Source organism: Cavia porcellus, unplaced genomic scaffold (genome assembly GCF_034190915.1).
Source record: "Cavia porcellus strain 051 isolate PalLab524CR breed Dunkin Hartley unplaced genomic scaffold, mCavPor4.1 scaffold_28, whole genome shotgun sequence".
In the NCBI taxonomy this organism is placed as follows: Eukaryota; Metazoa; Chordata; class Mammalia; order Rodentia; family Caviidae; genus Cavia; species Cavia porcellus.
Genome location: NW_026947511.1, coordinates 4252181 through 4272677, shown reverse-complemented (window position 1 = coordinate 4272677; position 20497 = coordinate 4252181). Strand labels below are relative to the sequence as shown.

Sequence of the window (20497 nt, the reverse complement as noted above, 5' to 3'; positions counted from 1 at the left end):
TCATAATTGAACATCAAGAAAACATTATTGGCATTATAGTTCAAAAACAGCAATTTGAAGGGCTGGGTGTGATGCTGGTAATCCCAGAACTAGGGCAGGAGGATCATCATGAATTAGAGGCTGGCCTGGGTTATATAGTGAGTTCAAAGCCAGCTTGAACTACAAAGGCAAAACTCTGTCACACACACACACACACAAAAAAAAAAAAAAAAAAACAAAACCCAGAAGCAACTTTATCAGTATTATGACCATTAGGAAAAATAAAAGTTCAAGTAATTTGACATTTGCCCAACTTATCAATTAAGGCTTACAGGTTTTTGACTGACCAAACCAAAATGTGGCTATCAATAAGGGAAAACAAATAGGTAAGCTGTCAAAACTAAACTTCTAAACATGTTGTACCAAGCCCTATATGATCTGATATCGTATTCCATCTCTGGCCTCACCTCTTGTCATACCCTAACTCTCAGTATATCCAATAAACTATTCTATTTTTCACTTGCATGCTTTTGTGCAGGTTAGTCCCAAAATACATTTTCCAGTTTGCTTTCTCCATATGATGTCTACTCATCCTTCAAAACTTGCCTTAGATTTTACTTCCTCAGAAAGCTCTCCCTAATTTCTAAAGGCTTATTTTGTTATCGCATAGCAAACTGTACTTCTCTATCGTAGCACTGACCCAACACTGCAATTTCTTGACTATTAGTCTCAGTGCTATCTACTGGAACTTTCTATGATGATGGAAGTTTTCTATGTCTGGATTGTCAAACATGATAACCACTAGAACTTTTGAAATGTTGCTACCTGGACAGAGACAATGACTTTTTAATTTTGTTTAATTTTAAATAAGTTAGTTTTAAATGGCCACATATAGCTAGAAGATATATGACAAAGATCTCTTTCACAATTGACTCTTAGAACATGGTCCATGTCCATCTTAGTCACATATCCACCTCATCATTAGCAGAATTCTCGGCATGCAGAAGACATTATATTTGCTGAATGAATGACTTAGAAAATAAATTAGTATCTATCCACTTTCTCTACTTAAAAAAGCAGCTACTCAGATTCAGAAGAAAAGGCTGGTACTATGATCCCCTATCCATTTAGGGCTCTAAAAAGAAGCCAAAAGAAAAAATTAATAGCAAAACATATCAAAACCATATAAAAAAGTCTAATTTTATTTGTTTTATACTTAAGTAGCTACCGAAACAACATGACTTCTCTTAATGATGTTTAAAATAGACTCAAAAAATACTTTTACATAGGAAAGTTCATGTGTGTGTATATTCTGTGTGTTTCAAAGTAACTATGGTCTTTCTCATACAATATTAATAGTAACTAGTTTCACGACAAGTGCTCATAAATGCAAAAGGTCTAAAAACAAATATATTTTAAACATTGGAATTTTGAAATAAAACTGTTATAATCTCAAACATACCCAAACCATCATTTACTTCTAAAATATATGAATATAATCTTTCTTATCATTTAGACTATTTACTTCTATCCTTTTTCTTTTTGAACTCACACTTCCATTGCACTGCCCTTACAAAATCGTTTTGTATTTTAATGTATGTATCAGTCAGCTGTCTTGTCACTGATACAAAACATCCAATACCTACAAATTAAAGGAAGAGATTATTATGGTTCACAGCTTCAGCAGGTTCAGTCCATAATCTGCTAGCTCAAAGGCAGAAATGGCATAGTAACAGGACATGGCAAATGAAAACTGCTCATAGCCTGGTAGCCAAGAAGCAGAGAGAGAAGGAAGGAGTCAAGAAAAGAATACAGCCTTTCAGTCATGCCCACAATGGCCTGCTTCTTCTGACCAGGCCTCACCTCTGAATGCTATAAACTCATCAGGGAATTAATCTATTGGTGAGTGTTAGTGCCCCATGATCCAATCATCTTCCAGAAACCTCACCTCTGAACATGAGACTTCTGAGAAGCACTTTAGATCGAAACCAGAACAGTGTGGGTTTTTTCCCAAATGCTGTATTTTCTAATGTAGTTTTTTAATGCTGATTTTATTTCAGATAGCATAAGGCTTTAAGTATTAAAGTGTTTTCTTGCTTCTGCACTGAATTACTGTGATTAGTATCTGATCCAAACAACATAAATATTTAGTATATTTTGTTAATGAGTAAATTAAAAAGGAAATTTGTACTGGAAATGAGCACTTTTGTTTTAAATTTTTTTCAAAAACAAGTAACTTAATAAAGCATCCTTATACAACTTCACTAGCAACCTTTTTTTTTTCATTGAAAAACTTTAGCTGCACATTCAGGGCATTAACTCATTAAAAAACCCCACCCTGAATCCTTAATTGCAAAACTACTCAATCAAATTCTATTTAGTATCTTCCAGAAAAGGTTTAACTTCTGTGTTAAACTGGAAATGAATATGTTTTTATGTGTCTTGAGGACTATTACTATAACTAGGAAAAGTAAATTATAAGATTCAAAAAGCACTCAAGATTATGATTATTTATACCTAATTTCATTATTTAATTCATGTATGTACTTTTAGAGCAAGAAATTAAATTGATTTCTTCTACTTAATTTATAGTAATACAATAGAATATGTAACTAACATTTTAAATTGCTAACGAAACAAGAAATATGATAAGTGATGTGTTCTTTCAGTAAGAATGTGGACACATATAAAACTATAACTCAATTTCTCGAAATAATATAATCAAGTACAAAAATTAGGTATAACTCCTACCTTCTTTGTTTTTGAGACAGGATTTCACTATATACATAGCTCAGGATGGCCCTGAACTTAGGGATTCTCCTGCTTCAACATCCCAAGTACACAACTCTATTAATTTGGTAAAACAGAATGATAAAGTCTTTTTCCAAGTATTTATTGAAAGAGGATGGCACATACTGCTAAAACAGCCAAATTTTATGTCTTAAAATTATAAAGTAGAAAATATAACACATCATTGGACTTAAAATTATGATACAATTCTGTAAAACAGATTTAACTACTTTATTGAATCTCAATGTTCATGAATATGAAAGAATATGGTTACAGAGACAGCCAATATGGAAAGCTCCTGGGACACCACAACCAACTTGTTGGGAAGGAAACAGGACAAAGTGAAGACGAAGGAGCAAAAGTCAACTGCAGACCTCCAGCCCACACCACCTGAGAGATTTAGTCATGGAAGAATATGGAAGTCACATACCTGAAATCTCCAAGAGGATAGCAACTGAAGTAAAGAAACAGCTTCATGAGATTGTAAAAGAAACCAGATCAGAAAAAGTATCTCAGGTAAAAGAAGAAATGACAAACATAATAAAAGGGTTGCTGAGCATATCCTAAAGAAGACATAGATTTTTAAAAAGGAACATAGGCGAATGAGGGAAACCTTGAATGAACAATATAGAGAAGAATTGGAATGTATGAAACATGTCAACATAGATATCCAGGAAATTAAAAACTCCATTGAAAGCTGGCAAAACCACTTGAAAGAGACTGAAGGTAAACCTTCAGACCTTGAAGACAACGGTAGCTAGAGATCGTGAAAGGAAATATCTCCTAAAAATAACAAGGAACCAGGAAATAATAACCCAACAGCTGCAAGACAACACAAAGAAAAATAATTTAAGACTGATAGGTGTTAGTAAAAAATCAGGAGTCCACACAAGTGATATAAAGAGACTCTTTAGATTTAATAGCATAAAACTTCCCAAACATGGGAAAAGGACCTGACATACAGATAAGTGAGGCATATAGAACTCCAACTAGCCATAACCAAAGTATCTTTTCATTTTTAAAAAATTTGGAATGAAACAACTTCATTAAACCAAAAATCTGCATGTTACACAATTTATGAACTTAAAATGTAAAATTCAACAGACCCCAGCACATTGACAGAATCATACAAGCACAATCACAAACAAATTTAGGTCATTTTTGCCATAGCAAATCAAAACACTCTGCCTATTAGTCCCCCAACCCCTCACCCCTAAATCTAGGTAACGACTGAGATACTCTCTATTTTCATAGATTTTTCTATTCTGGGAACTTTTTTTCCTTTTAGAACAGCTCATGCTTATAATGATAAAGACCCTAACATATCCAAAGAAATATAAATCCTGTGAAGTGATCTCTCATGTCATATTAGGGTGAAACCAAACACTAACAACAGAAAAATACTTAGAATACAATCACTGTTTTTTTCTTTTTCTTTTCTCTCTCTCTCTGTTGTTTCCTATTAAATTTTTCATATAAGGAAAACCATGTAATGTACAACTTTATATGCCTGATTTACTTTATTTAACACTGTACCTCAAATTGCATACATTTTCCTACAAATACCTCAAGCTCATCTTTCTTAATGACAGAGGACTCCGTTGTGTATATGTACTACATTTTCTCTATCCATTCATCTGTTGATAAGCACATAGGCTGATTCCAAATTTTAGCTATTATGAATTGTGCTGCTATAAACATTGGCTTATATACATCGCTATAATAAGATGTTTTTAACATTCTTGAGAAAGGGAATAGTTAAGTCAAATGGAACTTCTATTTTTAGTTTTTGAGGAATCTCCATACTCATTTCCACAGTGGGTATACCATTTGACAATTCCATCAACAATAAAGAAGGTTTCCTTTCTCCCCACAGACTCATCAGCATTTGTTATTGGTTGATTTCTTGATGGCAGCCATTCTGGTTTTAGAATGAGATAGAATCTTTTATTTTTATTTTTATTTTTTTGAGGCAGGGTCTCACTATGCAGTACAGACTGGCCTTGAGCTCACAGTGATCCTCCTACCTCTGCTTCCCAAATGCTGGGATTACAGGTATGCACCACCTATATCCAGCACAATAGAATCTTAATGTTGTTTTAATTTACATTTCTCAAATAGCAAGTCCATGTATGCTATAGCCTATTTTTAATTTGTTCTAATTTTTTATTAAAAACTAAGATGACACACATATTAGGTTAGAACTACACAATCAGAATCATCAGTATCACCAACATCTTCTTCCATATCTTTTATCACTGGAAGGTCTTCAGGGGCAGTAACATACAGGGGGCTATCATCTCCTGTAATAACAATGCCTTCTTAAGAAATATCTCATGAAGGACCTACCTCAGGCTGCTTTACAGTTGATTTTTTTTATTTAAGCAGAAGGTCTACATATTAAGATAACAATAAAAAGTATAGTAAATATTTAAACCAGTAACATGTATTTATCATCATTATAGTATTTTGTCTAATTATATGTTATATGCTTTTATAATGACTGACAGATTAGTAGATTTGTTTACACAGTATTAACCAAAAATAGAAGTAATACATTATAGTAAGACACTATGATGGGTATGGTGTCACCAGGCAATAGAAATTTTTCAACAACATAATCTTTTGAGACCACTGCTATATAGACAAAGTATTATTAATCAAAACACGTGTACATGACTTACATACACATTATATAAGTACTATAGAGTTCTTATAATACACACACAGTGATGTATTACTTGAAATTAGACCAAGATTAAATTAAAATAAACATGCAAGTTCCTTATACAACTATTTCACAAATATTTACTGTATGAGGATTTATAGCTATTTAAGCTTTGGTCAACCTTTAAGCTTAACATGCATACATGACTTCTAATAAATATATACATAAATATAAAATACACTTACCAAAACAGAATAAATATGCAAACACTGGTAAACAGGAGAAAAATCAACAAGATCCTGAACGCTTAAGACCTGAAAAATAAAGCCATTTTTAAAAATTATGTATCAAACTATTAGTCTTCAACTGGATAACATAGAATTAAAAGACAGACAAGGAGACTCAGAGTGATATTGTATTATCACATTTCTTAAGTCTTATCATAGGAAGTATACAATGTAAATATAACACCTATTTTATTTCACTTTGGCATTTTTTTCTTCATATGTTTTCACCATTATAGACCATTTTAGATGATAAATTTATCTTCATTATGCCTGGCAGATTGCCAAAAAACTAGCAGATCAGACACTTTATGACTGATCTTGTGAAAACTACGCCAGATCTGGTAAAGACAAGGTCCTTCTGCTAAGCAGCTATTCATATGATTCACCACTACTGCTTCAAGTTAAAGACACCATAACTTATTATTTGAAACACAAAGAAAGAAAAAAACCACAGCTGCTCAAAAGGATCACACCACCAATTTTAACATTATACTGATTTTTACTATGTTAAAAAGTGAAAAAATACAGCTTAGAATAGTTAAAATACAGTTAATGGCATGACATTTTAGAAATACATAAACTTTTTAAAAATACATTTCTAAAAATAACACACTTCTATTCTCATTAATCCCCAGAGTGGACCTAGATCATTTTTATTATAATGTTACTTATTAGAAAAATTGACAGTGCCTAGGGATATAGCTTAGTGGTAGAAGCGCGTGCCTGGGCAAATACAAAATCCTGAGTTCAATTCCTGGTACCCCCCCCACCCACAAAAAAAAGACTAGGAAAAACATTTTTCCCTAGAACAATAACAGAAACAAAATGCAGTAATAGTAAAAGAAATCCTAGAAAACAGGAAAACAACTGAATTATTCCAACAGCGCTGGATTTCAGTTAATCCAAGAGCCTGGATTTGGCATTATGGCATGATAGTAACACTCTCAGCAGTTAAAGATAAGAAAAACAGACTGGGGAAAATTTTGGTGAGACTAGATGGTCTATTTTTACTAGGTATAGCTATCTCAGAAGAGAACACAGAGATTCTCTGAATATTTTAACAGAATACAGTTATAAAACAGCAATTTTAAGGAACTATTCAAGACACTATTTCCACAATAGAAATTCATTTAATTAGCTGGGCATGGTGGCATATATCTATAATCCCGGCACTCGGGAGGGTGGAGCAGGAGGATCCCCATGTGTTTGAGGCCATCCTGTGCTACACAGTGAGTTCAAGGTCACTCTAAACTACACAGCAAAACCCTGTCTCAAAAAAGAAAAGAAAAGAAAATTTCACTTAACTGTTTTAGGTTCTTCTCCAATCTTAGGATTGGAATTATGTAGGACTGAAATTATACTGTAGTAAATATCAACTGAAACAAACAGATGTAAGCTAATCAAAAATAGGCCAAACAGCAGGGTTAGAACATTTTGAAATAAAACATGTGCCACAGATAAATATGGGTGACTACTACCAAAAAAATCATTAGATTTATACTTTCCTGCTAACATGGCAGAACACCTAGGTTCAACCATCAATGATCTACAAATATAACCTACATTATAACCTACTTGCCAGTCAATTATATAGCCTAACAAGTTGGATGACTCCATGGTACATTATAATCTGATTGACATAAGTCCAGTTTGTACACAGTAAGACTAAGAATCACAAAGATATACATTATAATCCAAAAGAAAGAAATTCTATTACCTCCTCTTCATTCTCATCCTCTTCCTCAACGACACGTTTCAGTACAATTTCATCTCTTTCCTCTGGAATTCTGTCATGATTTATATACATATTCTTCCCAAATTTCACATTATTTTGCTTCTGTAGAGCAACACTGAAAGTTTTCTGCTGTTGTGCCTATTTTGGAGACAGCAAAAATCACAATATTTCAAAATTTATTCTGGGTAAAATTGATTCTAAAATTTGTTTTTAATAATTTCTAATTTCTTCTCTTTTTAAAGTAGATGTAGTATGTATAGCAACAGCATCTTTTAAATCCATGGTTTATGCCTTCTTTCCTTTCAAAAAGTCTTCCAGGCAATTAGCAATTTAATTTTGTTTTGTTTTGTTTTTGTTTGTTGTTTGAGACAGAGTCTCACTATGTAGTTCAGACTGGTCCTGAACTTGCTATGTAGCCCAGTATGGTCTTGAACTCATGGCAATTCTCTTGCCTCAGTACCAACTTTTCTTTTATTCATCTATTTTATTTTGTTTTTATGTTTTTAGTTTGTTATGTTGATTTCTGCTCTTATTTTGATTATCTCTTTTCTTCTCTGAATTTAATTTTTGTTTCTTTAATGCCTTGGAATGATTACTTAGATCATTTAAACATTTCTTAACTTGTGAATTTAAGGCTGTAAATTTTCTTGTAAATATGGTGCTTTCCTAACCCACAAAAGTTCTCTAATCCGTTTCTGGATTTAGAACCTCTGATTTCTCTTCTTAAACTAACTGTGCCTTTGAATCGTACTCTCTTAAATCTTCTTCGTCTGTATTTGTTTCAGGTTACTAATCTGATGTTAGAAATCTCACCCACTGGCCTGCCATTTCTGTTTCTATACTTATGACACATACATAAACATATTCTCATAATCATAATGTAGGGAAAATGACCTCAGGCTTGGCTTCCATAGAAAAGAGAGATATAAGTTTGATTTAAGGTAGCTTCTTTCCATTTATACCAAAGAAAGTTATTTTTTCTTTGCCAATCAAGGATTTAACACTAAGTTGAACAAAACACACTATCAAAAATACTTTGAAAACTGAATCTTCTATAGACCACCTACCAATAAACAAGAGATAACTATACTGAAAAAAATAAGCAATTTAAAAACTATTATTGGCCAGGTTTGGTGGCACACTCCTGTAATTTCAGCACTCAGGAAGTTGAAGTAGATGAGACCAGCCTAGGATACACTGAACTGCAGAGTGAAATCATGACCCAAACAAAAAAGATAAAAAGATTTTTAAAAATTACTGTAAATTAAAAAAATAAAACTGAAAAATCTCACTGACAAGGCCAAACTTATGAACGACCAGGAATGATTCCATATTGTATGTACAGTCCTAATTTTAAGACAGTAAACTGATCCTGTGAAAGAATTCTCAAAATCAATACATCCTCAAAGTAAACAATCTGTTAAACAAAGAAAATCAATATAGAGTGGCCAGACACAAAAAGTCACAAGTGTTTTGAAACTAGATAGTAAGGCTGGTTTGAACTAGTTGCAGCTGAAAATGTTTACTTTAAAAGAGCTAATTTTCTTATTTGAATGTTATCTCAATTAAAAAGAAAAACAGCATAGAGTATAGCACTGTGTAATGTTGAAACAATGAGAAGTATAATGGAGATTATCCAATTTATAGATACTTTTTATAAGGCTAGGATGGAGAATTTGTACTGAATTTTAATTTCTTCTGATTTAATCATGGTCTGTTACACATTAACTTCTTTTACTAGAAAAATGCAGTAAATTTTCTCTAAAGTACTTGATAAGAGTACTTTGGGAAATATCAGGCATTAGAAGTCATGCTGAGAATTGTTCAATTGCCATAATAAAATTACTTGGAGTTTTAATAGCTGATTCTTGAAATTTTTAATTGTATTCATTTTTAAACTTTTAATCATTGAAAATTTCAAACATAAACAAAGTAAACACATTAATATAATAAACTCCCAGGTACCGATCAGTTATCTTCAACAAGTATTTTTATGTTCTTATTTCTACTACACATTTACCTATCATGGTTTTTTACATTTTCTCTTAGGGTAAGATTTATACACATTGCAATATAAACATTACAACTATACAACTTTGACAGGTACACTTTTATCATGGTATAAAACATTTCCATTTCCCCTTATTTCTTTTCCTAGGCAATTTCCCTACCCAAACCTCTGGCTACCTGTCACTATGCTGATTTTTTAAAAAATTCTGTTTTGTCTAATTTAGAATGATAGACCTAATTACTCAGTCTGTACTTTTTTGTTGTTGTTATTCAACTTCTGTGGCTTAATGTATCTGTGGAATCCATGTGTTGCTGCATTACCATTAATCCACTCCTTTTTATTGCTAAGTAGTATTCCACTACATGAATACACCACACTTTAGTGTTCCGTTCTCCTTTTAATAGCCACTTAGGTTGTTCCCAGTATTTTGGCTAATTGTGAATAACGGTCTAAGATCATCTCTCACTGATAAACAAAATAGAACTGCTGGCTCAAAAATAATATTAACCTTATAACTTCCAAATACGTTCCCATTGTTTTTCTTTTATTACTGAATTGTAGTTTTTAAATGCAAAGTTTAAAACTTTGAATTTGTCTTTTAAAAGGAACAATTTAGAACCCTCGCATAAAAAAGCTTTCACTTGACTCTATAGCTGCCACTTTTAGCTTGTTTTATAGTAGATTTGCTGCCAGGAAAAAATATAACACCCAGATGGGTACAGAAGACTGTGGGAGGTCAGATAGTGAATAAGTAAAGAATTCAAGTTAGACTGAATTTATTTAATATACAAAGAAAACACTGACAATATCTATTATAAACAAGAACTAGGAAAGATAAGGGTATAACTAACAAAAGTAAGCAATTTTTGTAACTTAAAGAAGTAAACCTTTAACTATTATATTGAATACTGAATATTATATTTAATACTGAATAGTATTAAATTCAAATTCATTTTAATCTCACCTGTTTCATGGCTGTTTCGCCTATTTTGTCAGAATGTTTTCGAATGCTTTCCAAAAAGTCTTTGAGATCAGACATGGAGATTTCTTTAATATCTTCACGGAGTTTAGGAAGATTTTCTATCATTAACTGACAAAATCGGTATTGACTAACCCGGGGAAAATACACCTTCTCTAATTGTTCCATAGTTTTTAGGGCAGAATAATACCTGTGAGAAGTTAAAAGGAAAACTCTATAACAAGTTCTTATTATTTGAATTTTAAAATTTGAGTAAATTTAAATAATCAGTTAAGCCTCCTGCAAGAAATTCACAGAAGCTGAGAACATAGCTCATTAGTACAGTGCCTTTTAGCATTTGGAAGGCCCTATGTTAAACCCTAGCACTACAATCAATATAATAGTTGAAATCAACAGTTACTTGTATTTACTAAGCACAAATTACATACAATATACAAATCACAGGATCAAGGACACTATTAATCATGGTATCGTAAATGCACATGCAATTTTGGAATTATAATACTTAGTTACTTAATATGTAATTTCATACTATCTCACCATAATATACATCCATATACTATTACCATAAAAAGTATATAGCACAGATTTAATTCTAACTAAAGAAAAATTTATTTATCTAGTTTTGGAAATTTTCATGCTACTATTTAAGGAATATTACCAAGTGTCACAAAAACTAGGTGAAAAACCACTGATAGAATGGCTTCAATTCAATAAATATTTATACAATGCCTACTATCTATAATGTACTGTTATGATATGCTGGCTACATAGCACCTAGGACAGTCTGTGCCTTAGAGAACAGGTGTATACTTTCATATACATAATTTAATTTTCTTTAGGTTTCTATGAGGTATACAGATACTCCTATTATGATTTAGGCCTAAAATGTCCTCCTAAAGTCTAGTATATTCAGATGTGGGACTTTTAGAAGGTAATTGAATCATACAAACACTGTGTTCTTCATTGTAAGTTCATGGCTAGCCTCTATTATGTGGGGCCTGGTTTGAGGTGGGTCATTGGGCTGTGATCAGAAGGATGCATCGTTACCACAGCTCCTCCCCTGCTCTCTACTTCCTGGCTACCATGACATGAACAGTTTCCCTCTGCCATATCAGTCTATCATGCCATTTTTGGGGGCGTTTTTTTGTTTTTTTTGTCTTTTGGTACCAGGGATTGAACTCATGACCTCACACTTGGCAGGCAGGTGCTTATGCCACTAAGCTAAATCCCTAGCCCTATCATGCCGTTTTTACCTTAGAGCCAGCCAACCATGGACTAATTCCACTGAAACTACGAGCCAGAATAAGCCTTTCCTCCTTTAAACTACAGGTATAAAAAGACTTCTAGAGTTAGTAATCAAATTCAGTAGCATAATTGGATACAAAGTCAACACTCAAAAATCAATAGCATTTTTGTACACAAATAAGAAACCCACTGAGAAATTGTAGAAACCATACACGAATCAATCTAACAAAGGAAGTAAATGATTTATATACTGAAAATTACAGTACTTTGAAAAAGAAAATATCAGAAAATGGAAAGATATTCCTTGCTCATGGATAGGAAGAACTAATATGGGAAAAATGGCCATTCTCCCAAAATTGTTATACAGATTTAATGTAATCCAAATCAAAATACCATTAACATATCTCACAGAACTGTAGAAAACATTCCTAAAATTCATCTGGAAACAGAAGAGACCTAGAATAACAAAGGCAAGGTAGGAGGCATCACAACTCCTGACCTGAAATTATAATACAAAACTACTGTGATAAAATCAGCAAGGTACTAAAAATCTAAAAAATAAATAAATTTTTAACTCCCTCCCCCACACACACCCCTAAGGAACAGTGGACCAGACTAGAAGATGCAGGCACAACTACAAAAACACTCAGCCACCCTATCTTTGACAAAGGGGCCAAACGTGTTCACTGGGAGAAAGATAGTCTCTTTGATAAATGGTGCTGTGAAAACTGGCTCTCTACATGCCAAAGACTAAACCTAGACCCATGTCTATCACCATGCACTAAACTAAAGTCAAAATGGATCAAAGGGCTCCAGGCATCAGGGTACATGACTATAACTTCAAAACTGGGGAGGAGGCCAGAGGATCATCATAAGTTCAAGATCAGCCTGGGTTATTAAGTGCATAGCAAGCCAGCCTGAACTGCATAGTGAGATCCTGTCTCAAAAAGACACACACACACACACACACACACACACACACACACACACAAAAGGTGGATCAAAGATCTAAATATGTATCAACTAGTGATTTCTATTTTTTTTGAAATTCTGTATTATTTCTACCCTTTTTTGTTTTGCTTTCTTTCTCTAAATAAAAAGATCTAAATATTAAAACAGAAACATTACATCTACTGTAAGAGAAAGTAGGTAAAAATCTTGATGATACAGAGGTAGATAGAGACTTCATGAACAAAACCCAAGCAGCATAGGAAACACTTCAAAGAATCAATAAGTGATCTCCTTTTATGAAAAAGCTTTTGCACATCAAAAGAAATTACCAACAGATTGAAAAGACAACCTGCAGAATGTGAAAAAAAATTTAGCCAACTGTCCCTCAGACAAAGGGCATCTATTTAGATCATATAAAGATTGAAAACAATCAAACCCCCCCAAATTCAAAAACTCAATCCAAAAATGAGCAGCTGAGATGAATACACACTTTTCAGCTGAAGAAATATGAATGGTAAATAAATACATAAAAAGTGTTCAATACCACTGGTCATCCAACAGATGTAAATTAAAACAACACTGAGATTCCATCTCACCCCCGTAAGAATGGCTATTATTCAGAAATCAACAAATTACAAATGCTGGAGGGGTGTAGGGAAAAATGAACCCTACTCCTCTGTTGGTGGGAGTGTAGGCTGGTACAATCACTATAGAAATAGTGTGGAGATTCTTCAAAAAACTAGGACTAGAGGTCCCATTCGACCCAGCTTTTCCACTTCTAGGTATTTTCCCAGAAGAATGAAGAATATCATAACACAGGGATATAGGTTTATAGCAGCAAAATTTGTAATAGCTAAATCTTGCAAATAACCCAAATGCTCATTAACTGAGGAATGGATTAAAAATGATATAGTATTTTTATACAATGGAGTACTTACTCGGTTATAAAGGATAGACCTGAGACACCAGGGAAATGGATGCAATTTGAGACCGAAGTCATAAGTGAAACAAATCAGACTTGCATGTGTAAACATCACACCACCTCCCTAGTGTAAGAAGCTTAAAAGGTAAATAGGATCCAGAATATACAATAGATATTGTGAAGTGCAAGAAAGCCTGTTCAATGGGAAAGAGAAATTGGCAGGGAAAGGAGAAAAGAAAGAAGGGAAAAGGAAAATATAACTATATATATGTAGTATATATAAAACTGTATATATTTAACTGCATATATATAGTTAAGGTAGTTACACTACTAATTCATGAATCCATTAAAAAGAAAAGTGTGTCCTATATTGTTTGATCAATTTTTCATGCCTATAGCTTATAATAAGAGCAACTACTTTGAAAATAACAATACATAATGTACTAAATATTGTTATTCTCCTACAATCTTATTTTGAAATTTTGTACCATTGTGGGTTTTTTTCTTTAAAGCAAAATTTTAGGGGCTGGGGATTTAGCTCAGCAGCATAAGTACTTGCCTGCCAAGTGCAAGGTCATGAGTTCAACCCCTAGTACCAAAAAAGATAAAATATTTTTTAAATTGCAGGTGTCACATATTTTGTCCCAGTAGAAAAACTAACACAACTTCAGTGACAAATACTGCTATTAACATTCTACAAGGTAAGAAAACTGAAACAATATATAATTTGGAAAAGATATTATAATCAACTAGAATCAGAACTGAGACTTTTCAGTTCCCCACAACATTATCGCCAATATCCATTTGAGAATAGGTAGATGAATTTTTAAAACTTGATCAAAGAGTAGTCTGCATCTTCTTATTGGGTAAAAAAATATTAAATATGGGAAAGGCACTATCTAATGAACTTAAAGATTAAATTGAAAGGACAGTGAGTTCAAAGTCATTTAAATATACTTTATATTTTTAACATATATTCTTTTTCTAGTGTATACTCACAATAACAGCACATATTGCAAAGTATCACAAAATACTAGCACCAATTTAAAAAGTAAGATATCTAAATTTTATCTTGGTTATTTAAAAACCCCATTATAATTGGTCAGAAATTAAGATACTTAGTTGATAGTAGAGGTAGGACAGATGCCCTTATTTAGACGAAGTAAAATAATGAACTACTTGAGTTCATAAAATTTTAGATGCAATAGATCAGTTGATAGACTGTACCATGTCATCCTACCCTACCTTCCTGATTTTATTTGATTTAGGTATATTCCAAAAGCATTCTCTACCACAGGTAAAAATGTTGAAAATTCATGGAAACATCTATAATGTATCAACTCTTAAATAATGGTTGCTAAATGAAAAGTACTACATTAGTTTTACAAAATAACTACTGACACATCTAACTCAATAGCACAACTGTGGCTCCCTTCAAACTGCTCATCTCTCACTTCCTATTCTAGGACTTCCAGGAGTCACTGAGACATCAAAAGACCCACTTAGTTCCCACACATGTCACAACCAAGAAATGTGAGGAGTTAATGCTGCACATTAGAGTCAAATCTTAACCAATGAGAAAAGAATTTGAAAGATAAATTCTCCTTTCCTCTTCCAGGATGAAATGCTCTAATTTATAATAATTCAGACAAACTCTTAAAAGACTTTTGAAATTCATCAATATAAAGCAGTTAGTAATAACTCACTTTCCCATTTGCTCTCCTAAATTCCCTGTCTGATTACCATTTCTCTCAACCCAGCTAAGATAACACTCCCTAAAATCAGCAGTATGTAAAATGTAAGACTATTCTTCAGATTCTACTTTTTTTTTTTTTTAGAAGTCCAGGGTAAGTATACAAAAAGTTAATCATCTCAAAGAACAAAAGTAAGAGATCAGGTCGCTGGCTCCTTCCTTCCTTCCTTCCTGCTTTGCCTGCGCGTGTGGTGCTATGGGATGGAGCCTCTGTTCTGCCCGCACCACCGCCCTGAGATGGAAGAGGATCAGGAGCTGGAAAGAAGAGTATCTGAATAAAGACCTCAATGGCTGAAGGTGAGAGGAAGACAACCTTGGAAATGGTCCAGGCAGCTGGAACGATGGACACTGTATGACGTTTGTATTGTACGATGAGGCCCATACCCTAGGAAATTCTCTACATTACATGATATGAAGAACTCAGAAGTGGAATTTTGTGGTTACACTATGACCCATCCTTCAGAGAGCAAAATTAATTTGCGCATTCTGAGTCAAGGAGCCCTTCTAGCTGTTGAGCCCTTTCAGAGAGGCCTGAGTGAACTCATGAATGTCTGTCAGCATGTGCTTGACAAGTTTGAGGTCAGCATAAAGGACTATAAGGAACAAAAAAGCAACCAGAAATGAATCCATATTCTAGTCCCTTATGCAGGATATGAGGAGGATCCTTTAAGATACTCTGTTCATGATTGTGCAGACCTCAGAATTAGAAATTTGTGATTACATGCTCTATCCTTTAGCAAGGTGTGGTTCTCACTGTTGATCCATTATAGCTGTTTGAATCCCAGAAAGACCTTGTATATTCACCGAATAAATTTCCTATTTTGTTTTAACTTCAAAAAAAAAAAAGTAAGAGATCAGATCCTGCATCTTCTCTAAATATAATCATAAATCTCTAAAACTTTTATCTATTTCTGCTTGGAAGCAAAACCTGCATCATAATAGATTATCATTTCTTTTTTGGTACACATGATGCTGTTGTTTAAAATTATAACAGTAATATATAACTCCTAGAAATATAAGGAAAAAATATGCACAATTGATGCTACCATATAGCAATTATTTCATTAATTTGGGACACATTGTCTTCTATTTACTCATATACTCATCAATAATATAGAACAGAATTTACCTTATAAGTTATGCAAAAATAGGGTACTATAACTGTATTCCTTCATGAAGAATTCACCCAATAGACTTAACAATAGACTAGATACAAGAAAAAAATGATTGATGGATGTGAAGACAGGTCAACAAATATTATACAAGATGAAACATATTTAAAGAATGGGTAAAAGTGGTAGTAATATAGATCATTAGAAACAGATTCAGTAAACCCAAAGGTAAGTTCAAAAAAATAAAATTGAAACACAGAAAGAAAGAGTATTAAGGAAAATTTATTCCTGAAATATCAGATAACATTAAACAATGTGCATATAATTGAAAGTTTCACAATGAAGGAAATGAAAAAATGGGGCAGCAAAAAATACTACAAGAGATGAAAGCTGAAAATTTTCCATAAACTGATGGAAGACATAAGACCATAGATACAATAAACTAAACAGATCCCAAGCAATATAACTACAAAGAAACACTGACATGTATGTAGTCAAAATTAAAAGTGTTTGAAAGCAAAAAATTCATTTTTCAATACACAAAAGCAGGAAAAATATCTCCAGACATTACTATAATACTGTTTAGTTCACCGTACTCAAGGCAATTAAACCAAAGAGAAGTCTTAATCTACAGAAAGGAAAAATGAACAGAAATGATAAATTGCTAAATACAAAAGAATCTACTTAATTATCATTCATATGTGTGTGTCTATATATACATATATAGTTTATATAAAGTATTTTTACAAGTACAACTATAGAACCAGAGCTCAACTGACAGGGTGACAATAAATATAAGAAATGTTTAATAACAAAGAATATAAAGTCATAAATTTATATGTATCTAATAAGACTTTGAAATATATGAAGAAAAACTTAAAAAAGTAAAGAGAAAACTCGTATGATAGCTAAAAATTTAATATTACATTTTCATTAGTAAAATTAACAGACAGAAAAATTAAAAATACATACAATTTTATAACTAACATGATCCAATATTTCTAGAACACTAACTCAACTGCAGAATACACAGGCTCTTCAAGAACACATGAAATATTCACCAAGATACATCTTATGGATATTAAACATGTCTCAATAAATGCCAAAAGAGTGAAACCACATAGAGTACGCTCACTGACCCAACAAAAGTCAATGATAAAGATTTTGATACTTCTGGAAAACTTCCCTAAACATACTCTCATACTTGTAACTTATAACTCAGCAAACTTGAATAAAACAAATACTAAGCCAATAGTTGAGAAGCTAAGAATAATTCATTTTTCAGAGCCTTGAAAAGCTCAAGAGTTGACAGAAATACCACGAAGAAGTGGAAAATAAAGGAGAAATAAAATAAAGAATGTTGAATGGTTCTGTCACAAAGAAATCACAATGACTGGAAGCAATAAATATATTTACCATAATTTAAACATCATTCAATGATACATGTACCCAAATACTACATACTGGTCTGCAAGTATGTATAATTTTTACTTATTTGCTTTAAGAAGTTAAAAGTAACCCAAAATAAAGAACATGGTTGAAAAAAATGTTTAAAAAGCAGACTCCACATTTTCTTCTCCATTCCAGGCATCTAAACAACTGTCATTCACCCATGATAGCAAAAAGCTAAAGAAACTAAATCAATCTGTAACTGGGGACACCAGCCAAGAGTGAAGATAACAGTACTGGTGTAAAAACAAGATTATTTGAACCAATATACACAAGATGCCCTGTTCCCCAACTGAGATCCCAGAATGCCAACAGTGAGAACTTTACTCTCCACACAAAAGAGGGGAAATTTCCTCCAAAACATGTCTAGATAAGCCCTCAAGATATTAACATTAGATGCTTCCAAGCTAATGAGCCCAGCCAAGAGAAGTGAAAAAGATTGTTATCTTACAGTTACAGAATAAGATTGTTTCCTTACAGTGAAACAATCAAGCCCCACCATCCCAAGGATACAGAGCTTTCAAGCAAATTATGTTCACCACACTTAAATACAACTAATCAACCAAGAAATTACCAGAACTCTGTGAAATACTTTTTACAAGAAAGAGACAAAAATAAACAAAAAGAAATTTAGAGGAAACATTTCACAAGAAAAACACCTAAACCTCAGAGACCTAAAAGAAAACACTTTTAACAATAAAGATCAAGCAGCCTGAAAAATAAGAAAATTGTTTTGGAGTTCAAAAACAATTCTTAGAAATTAAAAGTTGATAAAGATATCATTGTCTTTGGCAGTTAAGATGAAACAACCTCACAGGAAGAATAAGGAGAAACATGCTTTTGAATCAAAGAAGAAAAGAGAAAATCAAAGAAGAAACCTACTTAAACATTTATACCTATCCAGGAGAGAAAGAATCAAGAAAACAGAAGAAATAACTCAAGAAAATTTTCTACCATTTAAAGACGGTATCAGATTAAAAGTTTCCAGGCTGAAACTTGAACCCCTGCCCCCAAGTAATCAGCACAATGAAAAGAAACAGACTTACACCAAAGCACATAAAAAGGAAATTACAGACTACACAGGACAAAGAGAAGATTTTAAAGAAAAATAAGGTAGGCCACCAATGAAAGATGAGAAATTCAAATAACTTTAGATTTCAAACTTCTCAGCAGCAACCATGGAAGCTACAGGACATGAAAAATATACGGAGAGGGAAAGAAACAAGAGAGACAAGAGATGAAGAGACATCAAAGCAGGGAAAGAGATGGGGGAGCAAGAAAAGTACAATGAACTTGGAAAACTTTACGGTATGATAAGCAATACAGTACACAAAGACAAATGAAGACACACAATTTGCTTGCAGGATTTCCCCAGCCAAATTTAGAACAATCTATGTATCAATAAATTACCATACATTTCTTTTTTTAAAGTCCATGAGTTTATACTAATAATTGAGGCAAAAAGAAACAAAGCAAAGGGAGATTAAAAGAAGATCTAACCAGATATTATGGCACACACACGAAATGCTAGCACTCAAGAGGCTGAAACAGGAGGATCTCCATAAAATGGAGGCCAATCTGGGTCATACAGTGAGTTCAAGGCCACTATATGATAATATATAGCAAAAGAAAAAAGGGAATATCTTAATAGTACATGCTCAAAAGAAAATAAAACTATCTTCTAGGTTATTAGTAAACACAAAAATCATTCCTCAATTAGTACCAATTGGTATGGACCAATCAAATGCAATAGTTAGCACTACAGAGCAGGACACAACAAATCTTTGACTACAGATCTGCATACATAATTTGTTCTTTCCAGGCTGGGCAAAATGCCTGACTGGCAAGTGTAAGGTCGTGAGTTTGATTCCCAGTACAAAAAAAAAAAAAAAAAAAAAAGAATTGGTTCTTTCCCAAACTTATCTACTCTCATTTTTCTATGTTACAACTCTTCATTTTAAAATATTTTTAACATTATAATATTTAATGCTCTTATGATAACCAATAAACCACTTTTATTATTGCTCATTTATCATGCATTTATTTATGTTATAAAACAGAATATGAACTACAAAAGCCTAGAGATCAATATATAACTGCCTACACTTTGTTTTCACTCCACATTAAATACTCAGCCATTGACCATATGCAATGTCAGAATGTTGATAAGTTAATAAAAAATTTTTTCACTCCTGTAGTTTTCCACCTATCCTTTACCAATATTACCAATCTTTTTTTTTTTTTTTTTTTTTTTTTGGTACCAGGGATCGAACTCACAACCTCATGCTTGCCAGGCAGGCACTTACGCAGCTCAGCTAAATCCCCGACCCCAGCCAATCTTTGATATTACTTATAAATGATAGGCACTCGTAAGTACATGTAAATTTTGCTTTATTGGATAATCCTGATTTAGTGTAAGTAGAAATCCAAATTCACATGATTTTACTAATTTACTATTAAGTTTACATGTGCTTTTAGTGATAAACAATAGGAAAGAAACCTACTCACCTTTTTGCACTCATTTGTTCTCTTAGCTTACTATACATTTCCAGGACTGCATTAAAGAAATATAACATTTTAGTTTTTAAAATGAAATAAAGAATTTTGAGAAAT

At 32.7% G+C, this 20497-nt stretch overlaps 1 protein-coding gene and 1 pseudogene across 4 annotated transcripts in view; one reads left to right on the top strand and one right to left on the bottom strand.

Moving 5' to 3' along the window:
- Positions 1–20497, bottom strand: part of Exoc6 (exocyst complex component 6) — a 182446-nt gene that overhangs the window by 108539 nt on the left and 53410 nt on the right. For 2 of the 4 annotated variants that reach the window (XM_063239365.1, XM_063239366.1), the window contains exons 5-9: positions 20393–20438; positions 10435–10639; positions 7442–7597; positions 5683–5751; positions 3200–3223 (exon numbers count right to left, since the gene is read on the bottom strand). In XM_063239365.1, the coding sequence (XP_063095435.1) occupies positions 3200–3223; positions 5683–5751; positions 7442–7597; positions 10435–10639; positions 20393–20438 (500 nt within the window). The remainder of the gene's footprint in view (positions 1–3199; positions 3224–5682; positions 5752–7441; positions 7598–10434; positions 10640–20392; positions 20439–20497) is intronic. The other 2 variants (XM_013143813.2, XM_003462390.5) reach the window with 1 other exon arrangement.
- LOC100720201 (DNA-directed RNA polymerases I and III subunit RPAC2-like) lies at positions 15561–15947 on the top strand (annotated as a pseudogene).